Below are 16,529 nucleotides of genomic sequence, written 5' to 3'. Positions count from 1 at the left end.
TGTGCGGTTACAGGCAGGCGATATTTGTTGGTTTCCTGCTGCTTGCTGTGCTGTTCAGGTAATGCGCATTGACAGGAGCCGGTTTTAAAGGCGGTCTATTCAGGCCGGGCTAGTTCGGCCCCGGTTGAAGGTGATAGCACTGAGCAATCAGTGGGAGTGTACTGCGAGTTTTCTCTGCTCCTTTGCTTAGGCTGCCACGGAAGACGCGCATATAGGAGAGTTGTCAGTGTCTGGAGTCCGCACCATCGCCAGCGTCTCTGTTTCATGCTTCATGATTCTATAAAAAGTATGTGCCTAGTACAAAGTGCCTACCTAAAAGTGGGTGTGGTTAGGGGTAGATTGTGGGCATGTTTCTGAGTTAGGTGCCTCTTTGTGAATTAGGCACAGAAAATTAGGCAAATAAATAGGGTGTGCCTAAAGTTAGGATGCCTACCAATGCCTATGCATGCTTGGGTGGTGTTAAATGTGATTCTAAAGTGTACCTAGCTTTTATAGAACCACACTTAGTGCCACACTAGTCGGTGCTTAAATTTAAGGCACATTTTATAGAATAGACTTTATAGAAAGTCTGGCTGAAGGGATGCTCACACCCTCCAGCCGGCAGGTCCGCCACACCAAAATGGCAAGCCTTCCCCTTCCCGATGCATTCTGGGATGCAACAGACATTCTTGGGGGGGGGGGGTTCAGGGGTGGCGGTAGGAAGGAGTGGGCATCCTCTCTGCCGTGAACATTCTCAGGGGGAAGGGGTGGAGGCAGGAGGGAGTGGGCATCCCTCCTGCCAGGGAACTTTGGGGGGGGGGTCCCTGCCACGGCTGCTCAGCCGATCGCAGCAGGGAAATTTCCTTGCTGCGATCAGCTGATGGCAACACGATTCTCTAACCAATGACTGTGACATGGGCGCTGGTTAGGCATCCATTAGGGCAGATGCGATTCTGTATAGGACGCCAGTGTGCAATTCTCGGCGGCTGCTGAGACCAGTGCCCTGCATAGAATCTGCCCCTAAGTGCTATTCTATACATGGCACTCTGAGTTGGGCATTGTTTATAGAATAGAGCCTAGTACTGGAATCTGCACCTAAAGGATTTATACAAACTGAAACCTGATGTAAATCCCCACGCCTAAATTAGGTGCAGATCAGGTGTATTCTATACCAGTGTGCGCAAATTTTTGGAATGTTCATATGCTCATGACTTTGTCCCCTTTCCAAACTAATGTGCATTTGTACAGAATAGCAAGAAGCATGCACAAATTCTAATCATTGCAAATTAGTGTTCATACTTGATTAAAACCCAATTATCAGCACTAATTGGTTCATTATTCAAATAAATTGCATGAGGAAACTGGGCAAGAACTCAACTTTCTGCATACAATTTTGAACGCTATATACAGAATCTGGGAATAATTCTGCTTACAATCCAGCCCAAATGGATGAGATGTATTGATTGTGTGCCAATATTCATGGTCTTGGAGACTGCCAACTTGCTTTTCCATGGTTGGAAGTGGGCCTCTGCACTGATTACTATTACAATTAGATATACTAGTCATTCAGAACTCCATTGTACAAATCATGGAACCTTCTCAACCTAGGAATCAAATAAACTCATCATGTTTAGAAAAATTACTTACTGTTACAGTTCCCACCCATTAAAAGAAACCATAGTCAATAAAAAAAATTATAAGAAGCAGTTTGTAAGAATGTTTAATATATGATCAGGGCTCAGCAGCTACAAAATATGGAGATTTTAATGGAAATAACTTTTCAGGAATGTGTGTTCCATTATGCACTTTATTTCTGTGAAATCATTTTTTTTAAACTACTGCTGTGATCACAGAAATGTCTTTACATTTGATGCAAATATGAGATCAATTACAAAATCACTCAGTGGCACTACTTTTAACAAAAACTAACAGATCAGTTATATTACACAACAGATTTATATGCAAACTTTAAGCTTTAACTGCACTGCAGTTGAAAGAACCTCAACACAATGTGCCATGTAAATAACTGACAAATTTATCCCAGTAACAAGCCTTATATGCTTTACAGGTTATAGCAATATATTCTACTGCAAAAAAAAACAAACAAAAAAACAACTCAATGCAGATTAGTTTAACGTCTGTGTTTCTGAAAAATGTAGCTACAATTGTAAACTTAAATTTTGTTTGGCAAGACTTGTCATTCTAAATTGTAATATATACTACATATAGCATATTATATATATAATATATATTCTCACATACAAATGTTTTCTTTCACATTGCAGTTCCCAACTGAGAAAATCCTTCCCCTTTTACTCCCGGTGGCATGCTTTCTTTCATCGCGCTCCGGCATCACTACGAACTGAAGGTGGAATATCATGATCTGATAGGAAGGATGTAGCGGCTGCTGCTGCTTCTGGGAGGATGGGTGCAAATACATGGCGGCACACTGGGCATGTTCCCGACTAAATAAAAGAAGAATAAAACTTCCCTTCAGTTCATGAAAGACTAATATTATTGTTACTACTATGAACTTCACCATGCAGATTGGTAAATGATACATTTCCTAAACTAAAACCTTTTGTAAATTTGCCATATGGGTTCCATGGTTCTCATCTGTTAAGTAATGGGGTTCTGAAGGTAATGAAAGCAGCAAACTCAGGATTTCTAGTCCCATATGAGATCCCACTTAAGAGGGTTATACAGTATACATACTCATATGACAAAGCTGCAATGCAGCAACCCAGAGCTATACCTTAAAAGAAGAAGTGCCGCTGCTATAGTTACTTAGGAATTAAACTCAAGAGGAAATATAAATGATCCTCTACCTACTATGTATAAATTAATTTATATTATGTAATTACCATTTATGTATACAAAATAAAAAAGCATTTGCAAATCGGCATTATAGATGTATTTTTCTACAGTCAATTTGGGAATAAAATGGACTAAATGCCTCCCCACCCCCTATAACTCCATCTTTCACAAAGTAGGGTTACCAGATGTCTGGGTTTCCCTGGACATGTCCTCTTTTTTGAGGGCTCCGTTGGGCATCCAGGTGGCTTTTTTATTTTTCTTCTTTTGTCCAAGTGCCACGACAGCAAGAAGAAATGTGTGTGAGGCTGCTCAGCTGAGACACATGCTGTCGGCTGTGCTGGACCTCTACTGTTCTGGCTTTGTGATTTCCAAGCCTCATTCTGGAGCTCCAATAGCCTCACTCAGTGGTTCCAAGCCTCACAATGGCATTTACCACCCACTTCTTTTTATAGCAAGTTTCCGAGGAGTTTGTGGTGATGGATCTCTGATTAGATAATGACTTTTTATTGCTAATTGTTTTGTCAAACCTGTCTCCAGTATCTGTTGTATTCCCTTCCCCATATTCTCCATGTTATCTTTCTTCCCCTTGCACTACATCAGGGGTCTCAAAGTCCCTCCTTGAGGGCCGCAATCCAGTCGGGTTTTCAGGATTTCCCCAATGAATATGCATGAGATCTATGTGCATGCACTGTTTTCAATGCATATTCATTGGGGAAATCCTGAAAACCTGACTGGATTGCGGCCCTCAAGGAGGGACTTTGAGATCTCTGCACTACATCCAGTCACTCTCGCCGCAGCATAAGCTCCCAGCTTTCCTTTAGCATTTACTTACTGTAATAAAAATCTCCCCTCCTTCCCCCACCCAAAAAATTCAAACCACTCAATCTGAGTAGTGTCCCAGCCACTAATAAAACAAGAGTTAACATAGCAGTTATTTTATTATCCTTGCTACCACTGTGTAGTATTTAAATGTCTTCTTGAGGGTAGATTAGGAGCAAGAGTTAGTACAGAGTATTGGATGTCCTAAATAAATATTTAGCTGTAAACCTGAAAAACAGAGGTGGTGGTGGTGGGGGTTGCAGGCTTACATCTGAAGATTTGTTTAGGACATTCAGTACTCTGAACCAGCTCTGACTGCAAGCATTGCCCATGGGGTTCTGCTGTTTGTTCAGTCAATGGCTGCAGCATTATAGAAGAGTGGGAGGCAATCTGGTTTGAGGCTGTGCTGTAAAAGGGGACAGAGGCCTGGCACAGCCGACAGCATGCACCTCAGTAGAGCAGCCCCACGTCAGAAGCTGCCTAGGAGAGTGATGGGGTTGAAACAGAGCCAAGTGTCCTCTTTTTTATCTTCACAAATATGGTAACCATATCACAAGGTATTGGAGACTTGGGGGGGAAGGGGGGGTGAAAAAGGAGGAAGAATCTCTAAGAGCTCCAGTAAAACAATATTGCTAATATCAAATTCTACATCCATGTAAAGAAAACCTATTACAATGATAGAAATAAGAACTGAAACACAAGACATCAGAGATGCATATTTGCCAAATATGACATATTTACAATTAATAAATGAAGAAAAGAAATTTATTTCTACCTTTGTCGTCTGGTCATTGCTTTGGTCCCAGTGTCTCTTTCTACTTTTCTCTATTAGCTTTCAAGAGTCCCCTATCCTTTTGACATTTTTTTCTATACCCATGATCCATCCTGTACAATGTCAGCCCTCTTTGTCTCTATACCCATCTCTCCCTTCAAATTCATAAACTGTCCTCTCAGGATCCATATTATCCCTCGGCTTCTCTCCTCAGTGTCCTTTTCCTTCTTCCATAACATAAGAGTTACAATACTTGGACAGACTAAAGATCCATCAAGCCCAGTATCCTGTTTTCAGCAGTGGCCAACCCAGGTCACAAGTACCTGGCAAAATAGGAGTAAAACAAATTTTATGCTGCTTATCCTAGGAATAAACAGTGGATTTCCCTAAGTTCAGGTTAATAATGGTTTATGGACATTTGTTTTAGGAAATTATCCAAATCTTTTTTTTAAACTCTGCTAAGCTAACTGCTTTCACCAAATTCCTCATCCACAAATTCCAACGTTTAATTACGTGTTGAGTGAAGAAATATTTTCTCTGGTTTGTTTTAAATCTACTATTTAGTAGATTCATTGCATGCCCCCTTTTTGGAAAGAGTAAACAAGTGATTGACATCTACCCATTTCACTCCATTCAGTTTTTTATAGACCTCTATCATACCTTCCCTAAGCTCTTTTTTCCAGGCTGAAAAGCCCTAGTCACTTTTACCTTTCCTCATAGGGAAATCGTCCCATCCTTTTTATCATTTTCATCACCCTTCTCTGTACCTTTTCTAATTATCATATATCTCTTTTGAAATGCGGTGACCAGAACTGCACACAGTATTCTATGGTAGGTGCTAAACTATGTAGCAATAGAAGGGAATTATAACATGTTCATCTTTGTTTTCCATTTCTTTCCTAATAATTAACATTCTATTTACTTTCTTAGCCACTGTTTCATACTGAGCTGATGGTTTCAACGTATCTTCAACGATGACACCTAGATCCTTTTCCTGGATGGTGACTCCTAAGGCGGAAAGCTGCATCATGTAGCTATAAGCTTGTGTTCATCTTTCTCACATTCATCACTTTGCACTTGCTCACGTTAAACATCATCTGCCATTCTGATGTCATCTCTTAGTCTCAAGGTCATCTTGCAATTTTTCAATCCTCTTGTGATTTAACAACTTTGTGTCATCAGCAAATTTAATTATCTCACTAGTTATTTATCTCTATATTACTAATAAATGTTTAAAAACAGCAGTCCCAGTACAGATCCCAGGGGAACCTCACTATTTAAACAAGCACACAATCTATATAGGCATTTAAAGAGACAAATTCTGTTACAGTTACTCAAATACTCTATTTATTGTTCTCATTTCTTTTCATATTCAATTTGTAGTTTCAATGCAAGTGAAAAACCATGAATCCTTTCTTAAACCCAAGAAAGTACATTACATTACATTAGTGATTTCTATTCCGCCTTTACCTTGCAGTTCAAGGCGGATTACATAAGAATTGTTATGATATTAAGACGTACATATTGTTAAGATATTAAGAAGTACTTAGGGAATAGTTTGAACAATTTCTGATTTGCTAAGGAGTAGTTGGTATTGCAGGAGGCCTTCGGAGCATGTTTAAACATAGAAGATGACGGCAGAAAAGGGCTACAGCCCATCAAGTCTGCCCACTCTGCTTACCCACCCCCTGTCTATGCCCTAATGACCCAATTTCCTTATCTTGACCCTCGTAGGGATCTTACATGGGTATCTCATTTATTCTTAAAGTCTGGCACGCTGTCTGCCTAGATCACCTGCACTGGAAGCTTGTTCCAATGATCAACCACTCTCTCTGTGAAGAAATACTTTCTGGTGTCGCCATGAAATTTTCCGCCCCTGAGTTTGAGCGGGTGCCCTCTTGTGGCCGAGGGTCCCTTGAGAAAGAAAATACCATCTTCCACTTCGACACGTCCCGTGATGTACTTAAATGTTTCGATCATGTCTCCCCTCACCCTACGTTCCTCGAGAGTGTAGAGCTGCAATTTATTCATGTCTCTCTTCGTACGAGAGACCCTTGAGCCCCGAGATCATCCTGGTGGCCGTCCGCTGAACCGATTCAATTCTGCGCACATCTTTACTGTAATGTGGCCTCCAGAATTGCACACAGTACTCCAGATGATGTCTCACCATGGCCCTGTACAACATCATTATGACTTCAGGCTTTCGGCTGACGAAACTTCTATTGATACAACCCAATATCTGCCTTGCCTTAGATGAAGCCTTCTCCACTTGATTGGCAGTTTTCATGTCTGCACTGATGATTACTCCTAAATCTCGTTCTGCTGAAGTCCTAGTTAAAGTTTCTCCATTCAAGAAGTACGTCCTGCATGGATTTACGCTTCTGAGGTGCATGACCTTACATTTCTTAGCATTGAAGCCTAGCTGCCAGGTTGAGGACCAACTTTCCAATGTAAGCAGGTCCTGCGCCATATAATTCTGTAAACTGCATTCACTTACTATATTACATAGTTTGGCGTCATCAGCGAATAGTGTTATTTTACCTTGAAGCCCTTGAGTCAGATCCCCTTGAGTCAGAATATGTTGAAAAGGAGTGGACCCAGGACCGAGCCCTGTGGCACTCCACTGGTCACCTCCGATGTTTTAGAGAGGGTACCATTAACCATCACCCTCTGAAGTCTGCCACTCAGCCAATCATTGACCCATGCAGTTAGTGTCTCTCCTAACCCCATCGATTCCATCTTGCTTAGCAGCCTGCGGTGTGGGACATTGTCAAATGCTTTACTGAAGTCCAGGTACACGACGTCCAAAGACTCTCCCAAGTCCAACTTTCTTGTTACCCAGTCAAAGAAGCTGATGAGATTGGATTGGCAGGACATACCCTTGGTGAAGCCATGCTGACTGGGATCCCGAAGATTCCCTTCATCTAAGATCGTGTCCAATTTGCTTTTAATTAGTGTTTCCATGAGTTTGCACACTATTGATGTGAGATTCACCGGTCTATAATTCGCAGCCTCTACCCTGCAACCATTTTTAAGCAGAGAAACGACTTTAGCTAATTTCCAGTCCAGTCCAGGTTTTATGTATTTTTTGAAGAGTAGGGTTTTTGTTTCTTTTTTGAAGGTTTTGTAGCCTGTGGTCGAAGTCAGCAGACTGGTGAGTTGTTGGTCCAGTTTCGCTACTCTGGTGGGCAGTAGGTTGTCATACATTTTTCTTTGTTTGACATTTTTAGTTGGCGGATGTGTGAATATTGTGTGGGTTCTCCTGTGTCTGGTTGAGGTAGATTGAGTTAGTTGATTGTTCCAGTAGATAAGTTGTCTCCATTTATAGTTTTGAATAGTAGACAGTGGAATTTGAAGTGCACTCTGGCTTGTATTGGGAGCCAGTGTGAGTCGTGGTATGCCTCTGTGATGTAGTCGCATTTTTTCAGTGAGTAGATAAGTCTTAGGGCTGTGTTTTATATTTTTTTTAGTTGTTTTATCGCGGTTGCTGGGCAGGGGAGATATAGTATGTTGCAGTAGTCTATTAGGCCAAGGATTAGTGATTGAACCACGAGTTGGAATTGTTTTCTGTCGAAGAATTTTCGGACTTGTCTTAGGTTTCTCATAGTTGCGAATGATGTTTTTATTATTTTGTTGATTTGTGGTTGCATGGTACAGGCTCTGCCTATCAGCACTCCAAGGAGTTTTAGCGTGGGTTGAATGGGGTATGAGATCGAGTTTATTACGAGGTTAGTCAAGGCTGGGGTTTTGCTGTTTTCTAGGAGGATGAAGTTTGTTTTGTCAGGGTTAAGGTTTAGTTTGTGTTCTTTCATCCATGTTGCTACTGTTTCAAGTGCTCTGGGTATTGTGCCTACCATGGAGGGCTCATGTTGATCAAAGGGGAGGAGTATGATGATGTCATCTGCATAGCTGTAGGAGGTAATGCCTAGTTTGTCTAGGTAGGAGCTTAGGGAGGCAATGTATAGGTTGAAGAGTGTGGGAGACGGGGTGATCCTTAGGGAACTCCACATGGGTTGGATCATGGTTCTGATTTTTCTTTGTTTGTTTTGACTCTATAAGTTCTGGTTTGTAGGAATCCTTTGAACCATGTTAGTACCTTTCCTGTAATTCCTATTGAGTCTAGAGTTTGTAAAAGGATGTCATGGTCTACTAGATCAAAGGCTGTGGAGAGGTCTAGTTGTGCTGAGGTGTTGTCTCGCGATGTCCATGAGTGTTCCTAGTAGGGTCTAAGTGCTGTAGTTGGTTCTGAAGCCAGACTGTTTGGAGTAGAGTAGGTTGTGGTTTTCTAGGTATACGTTTAGGGCTTTAGCTAAGAGGCCTTCCATTAGCTTAACGTAAAGTGGCATTGAGGCTATGGATCTGTAGTTGGATGGTTCGTTGCTCCTTTGGGGTCTTTTAGGATCGGAATTATGATGATTTCGCTGAGGTCTTGTGGGAACTGGCCATTTGTGAGTAGAATTTGTATCCATTGTAGGAGTAGAGTCCGGAATATCAATAGGTATGGTAGGCAGTGTTTAAGGTCACAGGCTGCGTGACTATTTGTTATATAGTTTGTTGAGGTCTGACCATTGTATAGGTGAGACGTGGGACCAGGTTCTTTCTGCTGCTACCGATTCTTTCTCTGTGGGGGGAGTTGAGATCTTTTCTAGGTGAGTAGGTGTTCCATTAAACGTTGCTCTGATATTTGCTATCTTATTTTTGAAGAATGTGGCTAATAAGGTGGCTGGGGGGGGGGGGGGGGAGTTATTGCTTAAATATGGTGTGGTGTCTGAGTTCTTTTAGTAACTGGAATAGCTTTTTTGTGTCTTGGGATCCTTCTCCTATTTTCCTTTTTTCTTTCAACTTTTGTTTGTATTTTTGGTGTAGTGTTCTCAATGCTGTTTTTGTGGAATCTTGGCTACTTTTTCTCCATTTTCTTTCTAGCTGTTTGCATTGCCTTTTGAGTTGGAGTAGTTTGTTGTTGAACCATTTGTCTGATTTTCTATGGTTCTGGTTTTGGACTGTTCTGGGGCTAGCTCATCTAGGGTTGCTGTACTTAGCTGGCTCCATTGTGAGATGAAGTCTTTGGGGTTCTAGTTTTGGATCATGGTATCTGTTTTTGTCCAGAATTTGGTGGGGTTGATGTGTTGACGTGAGTTGTAAGTTATTTTTTGTGTAATTGGTTTGCTTTTGTGTTTTGTCCAGATGATTTTGAAGGAGTACGTATAATGGTCAGACCAGAGGGAGCGGTACCAGTATCTGTTTGATGTGTAGATTTCTGGTTGAGTGGGCTGTTGGGACAAGTAGGCTGCAATGTCGAGTTGGTGTCCTTTTTCATGTGTGGCTTGAGGGTCTAGTATCTTGTATGTTAAGGCCTCAAGGTATGATAGTAAGTTTTCAACTTGTTTGTAGGATTGGTTTTCGAGGTAGAGGTTTAGGTCTCCTAGAATTAAGTTGTAGGTTGTCGTTAGTGAGTTTCGGTATATGAAATCTTCGGATTTCGGTTTTGCTGTGTTCCAGTTTCCTGGAGTTATATAGCAGAGCATGCATGTTAGTGTTCCTTTGAGTGATGTGCTTGAGAGTTGACAGTGTAGGATTGATCTGTACTAGTCTGGCTTGTTTAGTTTTACAATGGGTTTATTGATGTACTGCTCATTGCAGTATGTAAGATTTTGCTTTTTCCTAAATATTCATATGTGACGTGTGGATTGTTACTAAAAATCATGTTTTTCATACAGATGGGGGGTGGGGGGTGTGTCAAAAAATGATGGATCCCGGTGTCACATATGCTAGGTACGCCACTGTTTCCAGTAGATGAGTGATCTTTGATGAGGTTGTGTTTTGGACTTGTAAGTAATCTTCAATCGCCCAGGACAATAAGAGGAGAGACCTCAGATCTCCGTCTGCCGCCAGTTGTTAGACTTTGCCAGCAAACTTGAAAGGAAAAATCCTCCTTGGTTAAAAAACCTCCAACCTCCTTTCTAATATTTCTTATTTTCTTTTTACTTTTCTTATCCAACATATCATTTAAATAATTTGTCTCAAGTAATTAGCTTGTTATACTATGAAAATGCTGAGTGTCCAATGTAGTTATCTGTCTACTGCCGACAAAGGCGCTTCTACTGTGTCAGGGCATTGGACAAATACTGAACAAATTAAATTGGCAGCCACCTCTTCCTGCCCACAAATGGCTGCAGGCTCGAACAGTCTCAGTCACTTTGGATTTTTTCAGCAACAAGATGATCCTGGTTCTATAGCATGAATGTCCATGAATCATTGTACTGTCACTGGGACTCTGGCCGGGGGAGTCAAAGAACAGATTTGGAGGGGGCTGAGAAAATTCAATCTTGTGCCCCCGTCCCAAATGATGTCCAGAACTCAACGGTCAGACAAAGTGGAAGCAAAGACTGTGTCTGAATTCAAGAGAGCCTGGGATAGGCATGTGGGATCTCTCAGAGAAAGAGATAATGGTTACTGTGAATAGGCAGACTAGATGGGCCATTTGGCCTTTATCTGCCATCATGTTTCTATGTTCCCATGCCCTGCAGAAAGCTGACAGCTGCCTGCTGATGTGAGAAGAGGTGACCATCGTCCTGGCTTCTTGGAGGCCAAGCTACCGCAGGAACCCAAGGGTTGCTGGCGCCTGTAACTGCCAAGTCTCTGTCTGGATCCCTGGAAAGGACTCTGGGAAGAGTAACCGGAGGAAAACTGGCAGGATCTCCTAGAGGAATGAAAAGTGCCTCTGCTGCCCCTGGCGGAACAACAGCCCCTGCTGTTCAAGAGAGATTTGGGATGGTGATGGCCATGAAGTCGTCTAAACCCTTGCCAAAAAGCATCTGCTCCTTGAAGAGTAATATGCTTAGAGTGGCCTTGGAGGCTGAAACACCTGCCCACTCTCTGATCCAGTGCATTCAGTGGGCAGAAATGGAGTACGTCAAAATCTTACTCAGGACTCTGATGATGTCATAAAGAGCATCAGCCACCTAATCCACTCCTCCCTTAATCATGTGAAAACACGTGTCCCCCAGCTCTGAGGGACTAGTCAGCAAACTTGTATGACAGGCCTGTGCCATGAAGGAGGCAGTTGCTGTAGCTCTGATACCGAAAGCAAGCTTCAAACTGTCTTTTAAGGACCATCTCCTTCAGCATCATTCCTCCCTAATTAGGAAGAGAGGTGTGCTTAAGTCACTTGTGTTACTGCAGAGTCCACTTTCGGCTAGGAAAACAGCTGTTGGAAGTCTGGCGCCATAGGATAGAGCTTAGACATAGATTTGGCCACCTTTAGAGAGTCTTCAGGTGACTCCCATTGGTCAGTGACTAAGGAGGTGATGTCTGGATTAGCACAAAATAAGGTAGTCTATGCATTAGTGCCACTCATAACAGAACACTGAGAGGTGGAGGGCTGCTGGGTGTCTAGCTTTAATGCAGAGAGGGTGTCAGAAAGGACATGTGAAACGGAAGCCGATTTGAAAAGGCAACACACTGAGGGATCATCATCGTGATCCGCAGCCATCCCTGTCTCCGGTCCCCGAAAGGGATCCCAAATCATCCTCAGATGCAGAGGAACGATGTGATAATAAGGGCATGGAAAGAGACTCCAATCATCCCAATTCTGATTCGAAGCACTAGGAGTCGGCATGGTGTGCAGTGGAGACGCCTGCTTGGGACGCCTCCCCTGAGGTGGAGCCAGCTTGCTCATAAGCAGCACAACGCTTACCGGGCCCATTAAGTAAGCTTTCTAAAGAAAGCTGACAAAATCGAAAAAAGCTTTGCACCGGAGGCCCCAAGAACCCTTGCAAGACCCCAGACTTGGGAATTAGTGCCTTCTCCACAACCACCATATGCCTATGTTTCGCCCCCTTGTTGCTCGTGGCCTCCAAGTGGGATCTCTTCCCTACAGACTGGGATTTCTGGGGTTCCAAGGCCCTGGAGGACTGATTAGAGGTGGAGCCTGAAGAACCGATCCCTTCCTCTCATACCCTGCAACACGTGGAGCATGGCTGTTCCTCAGCCAGTAAATCTGCACAATAAACACAGGACCTGGGGCATCCATTACAGATGATCCCTAGGCAAAACAAGAGGTTTTGAGGCAGATAAAAGGACTTTGAAAAAAAAAAACCAAAAACAATTGCTAAAAATCCAAGATGGCTGCTGCCAGAAAATTCATGCCAAAATCAGACTGGTGGAGCTTAACTGAAAAATATCATATAAGGGATTTTGGAGGTGGAGGAACCTAACCATAACCCCATAAACTCTCAAAACTGGGGTTTTCAGACCTCCCACCTTGATTCTCCCTACAAGCAGCAGTCTACTTGTAGGGAAAGGATTTCTATCTCAGAGATAGCTAGTACTAGTCCGCTGATAGAGATCTTCTGGCTGCTGGTCGGGTAGACCCCAGCCATAGACTCCCACCCCCGAAAATCCGCACGATGTATTACATTACATTAGAAATTTCTATTCCACCATTACTTTGTGGTTCAAGGTGGATTACAAAAGAATTTATGGTTGGTCTGTTACAAGAAGAGATCAGTGGTCATAACTAGTGAAGGTAGAGAAGAGGGCAGGTACTTTCAGAGAGTTAGGAAGAAGATTGGAGGAAGGAGGTATTCATGATGTTAGGATTTAATCAGGGATTTCTTGAAGAGTATGGTCTTTATTTCTTTTCTGAATATCCTGTAGTCTGTGGTTCTTATCTTTAACTTCTTTGATTAGCGGGTGTGTGAATGGGGTGTGAGTTTTTCTATGTCTGGTTGAGGTATATTGTATTGTAGAATAAACTTCACAGCCAGTTCCCTTATACCCAGATGGTTGTTATACAGAGACCCCACAGCCTGTGCTCAAGCCTCTGATAAATCAGCAGGTGAGCGGCTCCCAGGGGAACAGATCCCAAGCTCTTGAAGGGACACAAAGCAGGCTGGCTCCACAGGTACTCTAAGAGATTGGCCTGTGAGCAACAGTCTACTCACGCAGGAATGTGCCTTTTTCTCGATGGAATAAGCCCAAGAAGGGAACATTGAAGTCATGCAGAAATTTTGAAAATCAATAGAAAAATACCTAAAAATAAAAAAAATGAAGCACAGCAGATCAGAACACACCTTCTGAATTCACATGCAGAAGGAAAAACTGAAGAGGGAGCTGTTGAGGAGTTTTTGAGTGATACTCTTCTACAGAGATTCACGACTAATGGGAAGCAACAACTACAGTACAGAATCCTATGTCTTCGCTGCAGAATCAGGTTCTCTATTCCACCTTTACCTATTTAGTTCAAGGTCGGAGTACATTACAAGAGGTTGGGTCAGTTACCCAGAAGATTTTCAATTAGCTTTTAGAGGCCAAAACCTCTTTCCTCAGTTCAGGACAGTATACAGCAGTTATGGTACCCTGTTCTGACATAAGGAGGGAGGGTTTGGTCTCCAAACATTAATCAAGAATGTATTAAAATTAGTCCAATAAAAAGATATCAACTTATTTCCATTATTTATTAATGTATTTTAACACAGATACCACACTACTTTATACTTTATCCTAAATTAAAAATAAAATTCATTTTTTCTACCTTTGTGACCAACATATTTAGAAAAGTAAATAACCAGACAACAGTCTCTGGTTTCTGCTTTCCTTGTTTTGCTCTTAACTTTCTTGCCATGATTTCCTGTCAATTTGTCATTTTTCTCTTCTTTCTTCTCCTTTTCCACTCAGCTTTCTTCAGTTTACTTTTCTGCCTCTCTCAAAATATAATTCTTTCCTATTATACAGTCTACAGTTTTCCTTTTTATTACTATGTCTACCGCCCTTATCTGACTATCCTATTTCGTTTCCTAGCCTTTCACTAACTCTATCCTCTTTCTTTTCCTCCCTATCAAGCATTTGACCTCTCTTCCTCCCAGCTTATGCCCTTTCTCTCCCTTTCCTTCCAGCATGCGCCCTCTTTCTCCCCTCTTCTGTCTAGCATCTGCCCTTTTTATTTGCTCCCCTCTCCATCCAACATCTGCCTTCCTTCTCTGCTCCCTCTCCCTACTTCAAATCCTTTTTCTGTTCCCTTTCCATCCAGCATCTGTCCCCTCTCTCATCCTTTTCCATCTAGCATCTGCCCCTCTCTCTCATCCCTTTCCAGCCAGAATCTCCCCCCTCTCTTCCCCTTCTACTCAGTGTTCCCTCTTCCTCTGCTCCCTTCTGCTCAGCATCTGGCCACTCTCTCCCCATTTCACCCAGAGTCTGTCCTCTTTCCCTCTGCCCCCCATCCAGTCTGCCCCCCCTCTCTCTCCCTACTTCCATCCAGTGTCTGTGTCCCCCCATGTCATCCAGCATCTGCCTTCCTCTTCCTCCTTTCTATCCAGTTTGTTCGTTTCACCCCCTCCATCTAGTGTCTGTCCCCTCTCCTTACCCTCATCCAGCACCTGCCTTTTCTCTCCCCATGTCATCCAGTGTTTGCTCCCTCTTCCCCCTTTCTATCCAGTCTGTCCCTTCTCTCCCCCTCATCCTGTGCCTGTCCCCTCTTTCTATCCGACGTCTGCCCCTTCTTCCCCATTTCTGTCCAGCATTTGTTTCCTCTCCTCCTCCATCTGACCTTCTCTCTCCCTCATCTAGCGTCAGTCTCCTTCTCCTCCCTCAATCTTCTCCCTCCCTCTACCTTCTCTCTCCTCCCAAAACCTCTACCCCTGTAGCAGCAGCTGCTGTTGATGTACAGTGATAAAGACAAAGAAAAAGACTTTGCAGGGCTGCACTATTTATGCTTGCAGCTGACGACCCTGCCCCCTCCGACATCATTTCCTATTCCAGAATTTTTTGGGATGCCAAGGCACCTATGGCTCCACCCATTCCGATGCCTAAGTCTGTTTATGTGTGTGTGCACATGATTACATGTTGTGTACATTCATGGTTGTGTGTGTGTATGTGTGTTGGCTTTCTGTGTCTGTGAATGGAAGATGAAAAGTGAGGTCAGCATTAAAGATGTAATTCATTAATCATTATGTTAGTGTTAATCAATGTATATAACGTGGCAGGTGGCACTTTTTCTCAAATAACACAGACTCAGGAATTTTTTTAGGTGTGTGCTTCATTTCTCTTTAGCTCCTCACTTCACATAGAAGGAGAAATTAAGTTCTTACCTGCTAATTTTCTTTCTGTTAGTTTGTAGACTGGTATAATTCCTACAAATGGGGTATATACCTCACTGCTACCAGCAGGTGGAGACTGAGTACAAACTTGTATATTAGTATAGCTTCCCCTCTTACAATCCAGTCTGCTAAATAGCCAAGCAGAACCTAGGAAAAACTTCAACTGAAAACAGTATAACACACTCCGAACAGGAGTGGAAAAAACAACAAATACTTATGAACTACTTTTGGAACATGTGTAGAACTGAATTCTGGTATAGAAAACATCCCCACAGCTCACTAGCTGAGCCATAGCCGCTGTTCTCCCCAGCCCTAGAAAAATTCTAGAACCCACAGAAAAAAAAAAATCTGCATGCGAGCAAAACAAAAACCCGCAATCACCACACAAAGACAGACAGAGTGGGGGGACTATATCAGTCTACAAGCTAACAGAAAGAAAATTAGCAGATAAGAACTTAATTTCTCCTTCTGTATCGCTTGGTAGACTGGTATAGTCCTTACGAATGGGACGTACCAAAGCAGTACCTATTAAGGGTGGGACCACGTAGGGCCGAAACCGAGAACACATTTACCGAATACCACGTCCCGATGTGCTTGAACAGCCACATGGTAGTGTCTTACAAAGGAATGCAGAGAAGACCAAATTGCAGCCTTGCAAATATCCATGGAGGCACTAGAGAAGACTCAGCCCAAGAAGCTGCCTGACCCCTAGTGGAATGAACCTTGAGAAATTCTGGAACAGGCTTCTTCTTTAGAAGATAAGCAGAAGCAATAGTCTCCTTGATCCAGCGCGCAATAGTAGCCTTAGAAGCGCCATCCCCCTTACGAGGGCCTGCTAGAAGGACAATAAGATGATCTGATTTCCTGATCTCCTGGCAGAAAAGAAGAAACGGGACTCAAGACAACCCGCTCCTTAGAAAACTCCAAGAAGGGAGCCCTACAAGAAAAAGCCAGCAGCTCAGAAACACATCTAGCTGAAGTAATGGCCACCAAGAAGATCACTTTAAGAGTATGGTCCTTCAAAGAGTAGTCGCCCAATGGTTCAA

At 42.8% G+C, this 16,529-nt stretch overlaps 1 protein-coding gene across 5 annotated transcripts in view; it reads right to left on the bottom strand.

Moving 5' to 3' along the window:
- Positions 1-1,682: 1,682 nt before the first annotated feature.
- Positions 1,683-16,529, bottom strand: part of PJA2 (praja ring finger ubiquitin ligase 2) — a 162,632-nt gene continuing 147,785 nt past the window's right edge. For all 5 annotated transcript variants that reach the window (XM_033929140.1, XM_033929143.1, XM_033929141.1 and 2 more), the window contains one exon: positions 1,683-2,444. In XM_033929140.1, the coding sequence (XP_033785031.1) occupies positions 2,316-2,444 (129 nt within the window). In that variant the 3' untranslated portion in view covers positions 1,683-2,315. The remainder of the gene's footprint in view (positions 2,445-16,529) is intronic.

Source organism: Geotrypetes seraphini, chromosome 1, assembly GCF_902459505.1.
Source record: "Geotrypetes seraphini chromosome 1, aGeoSer1.1, whole genome shotgun sequence".
NCBI classification, from domain to species: domain Eukaryota; kingdom Metazoa; phylum Chordata; class Amphibia; order Gymnophiona; family Dermophiidae; genus Geotrypetes; species Geotrypetes seraphini.
This window is presented reverse-complemented; position numbering and strand designations above follow the sequence as displayed.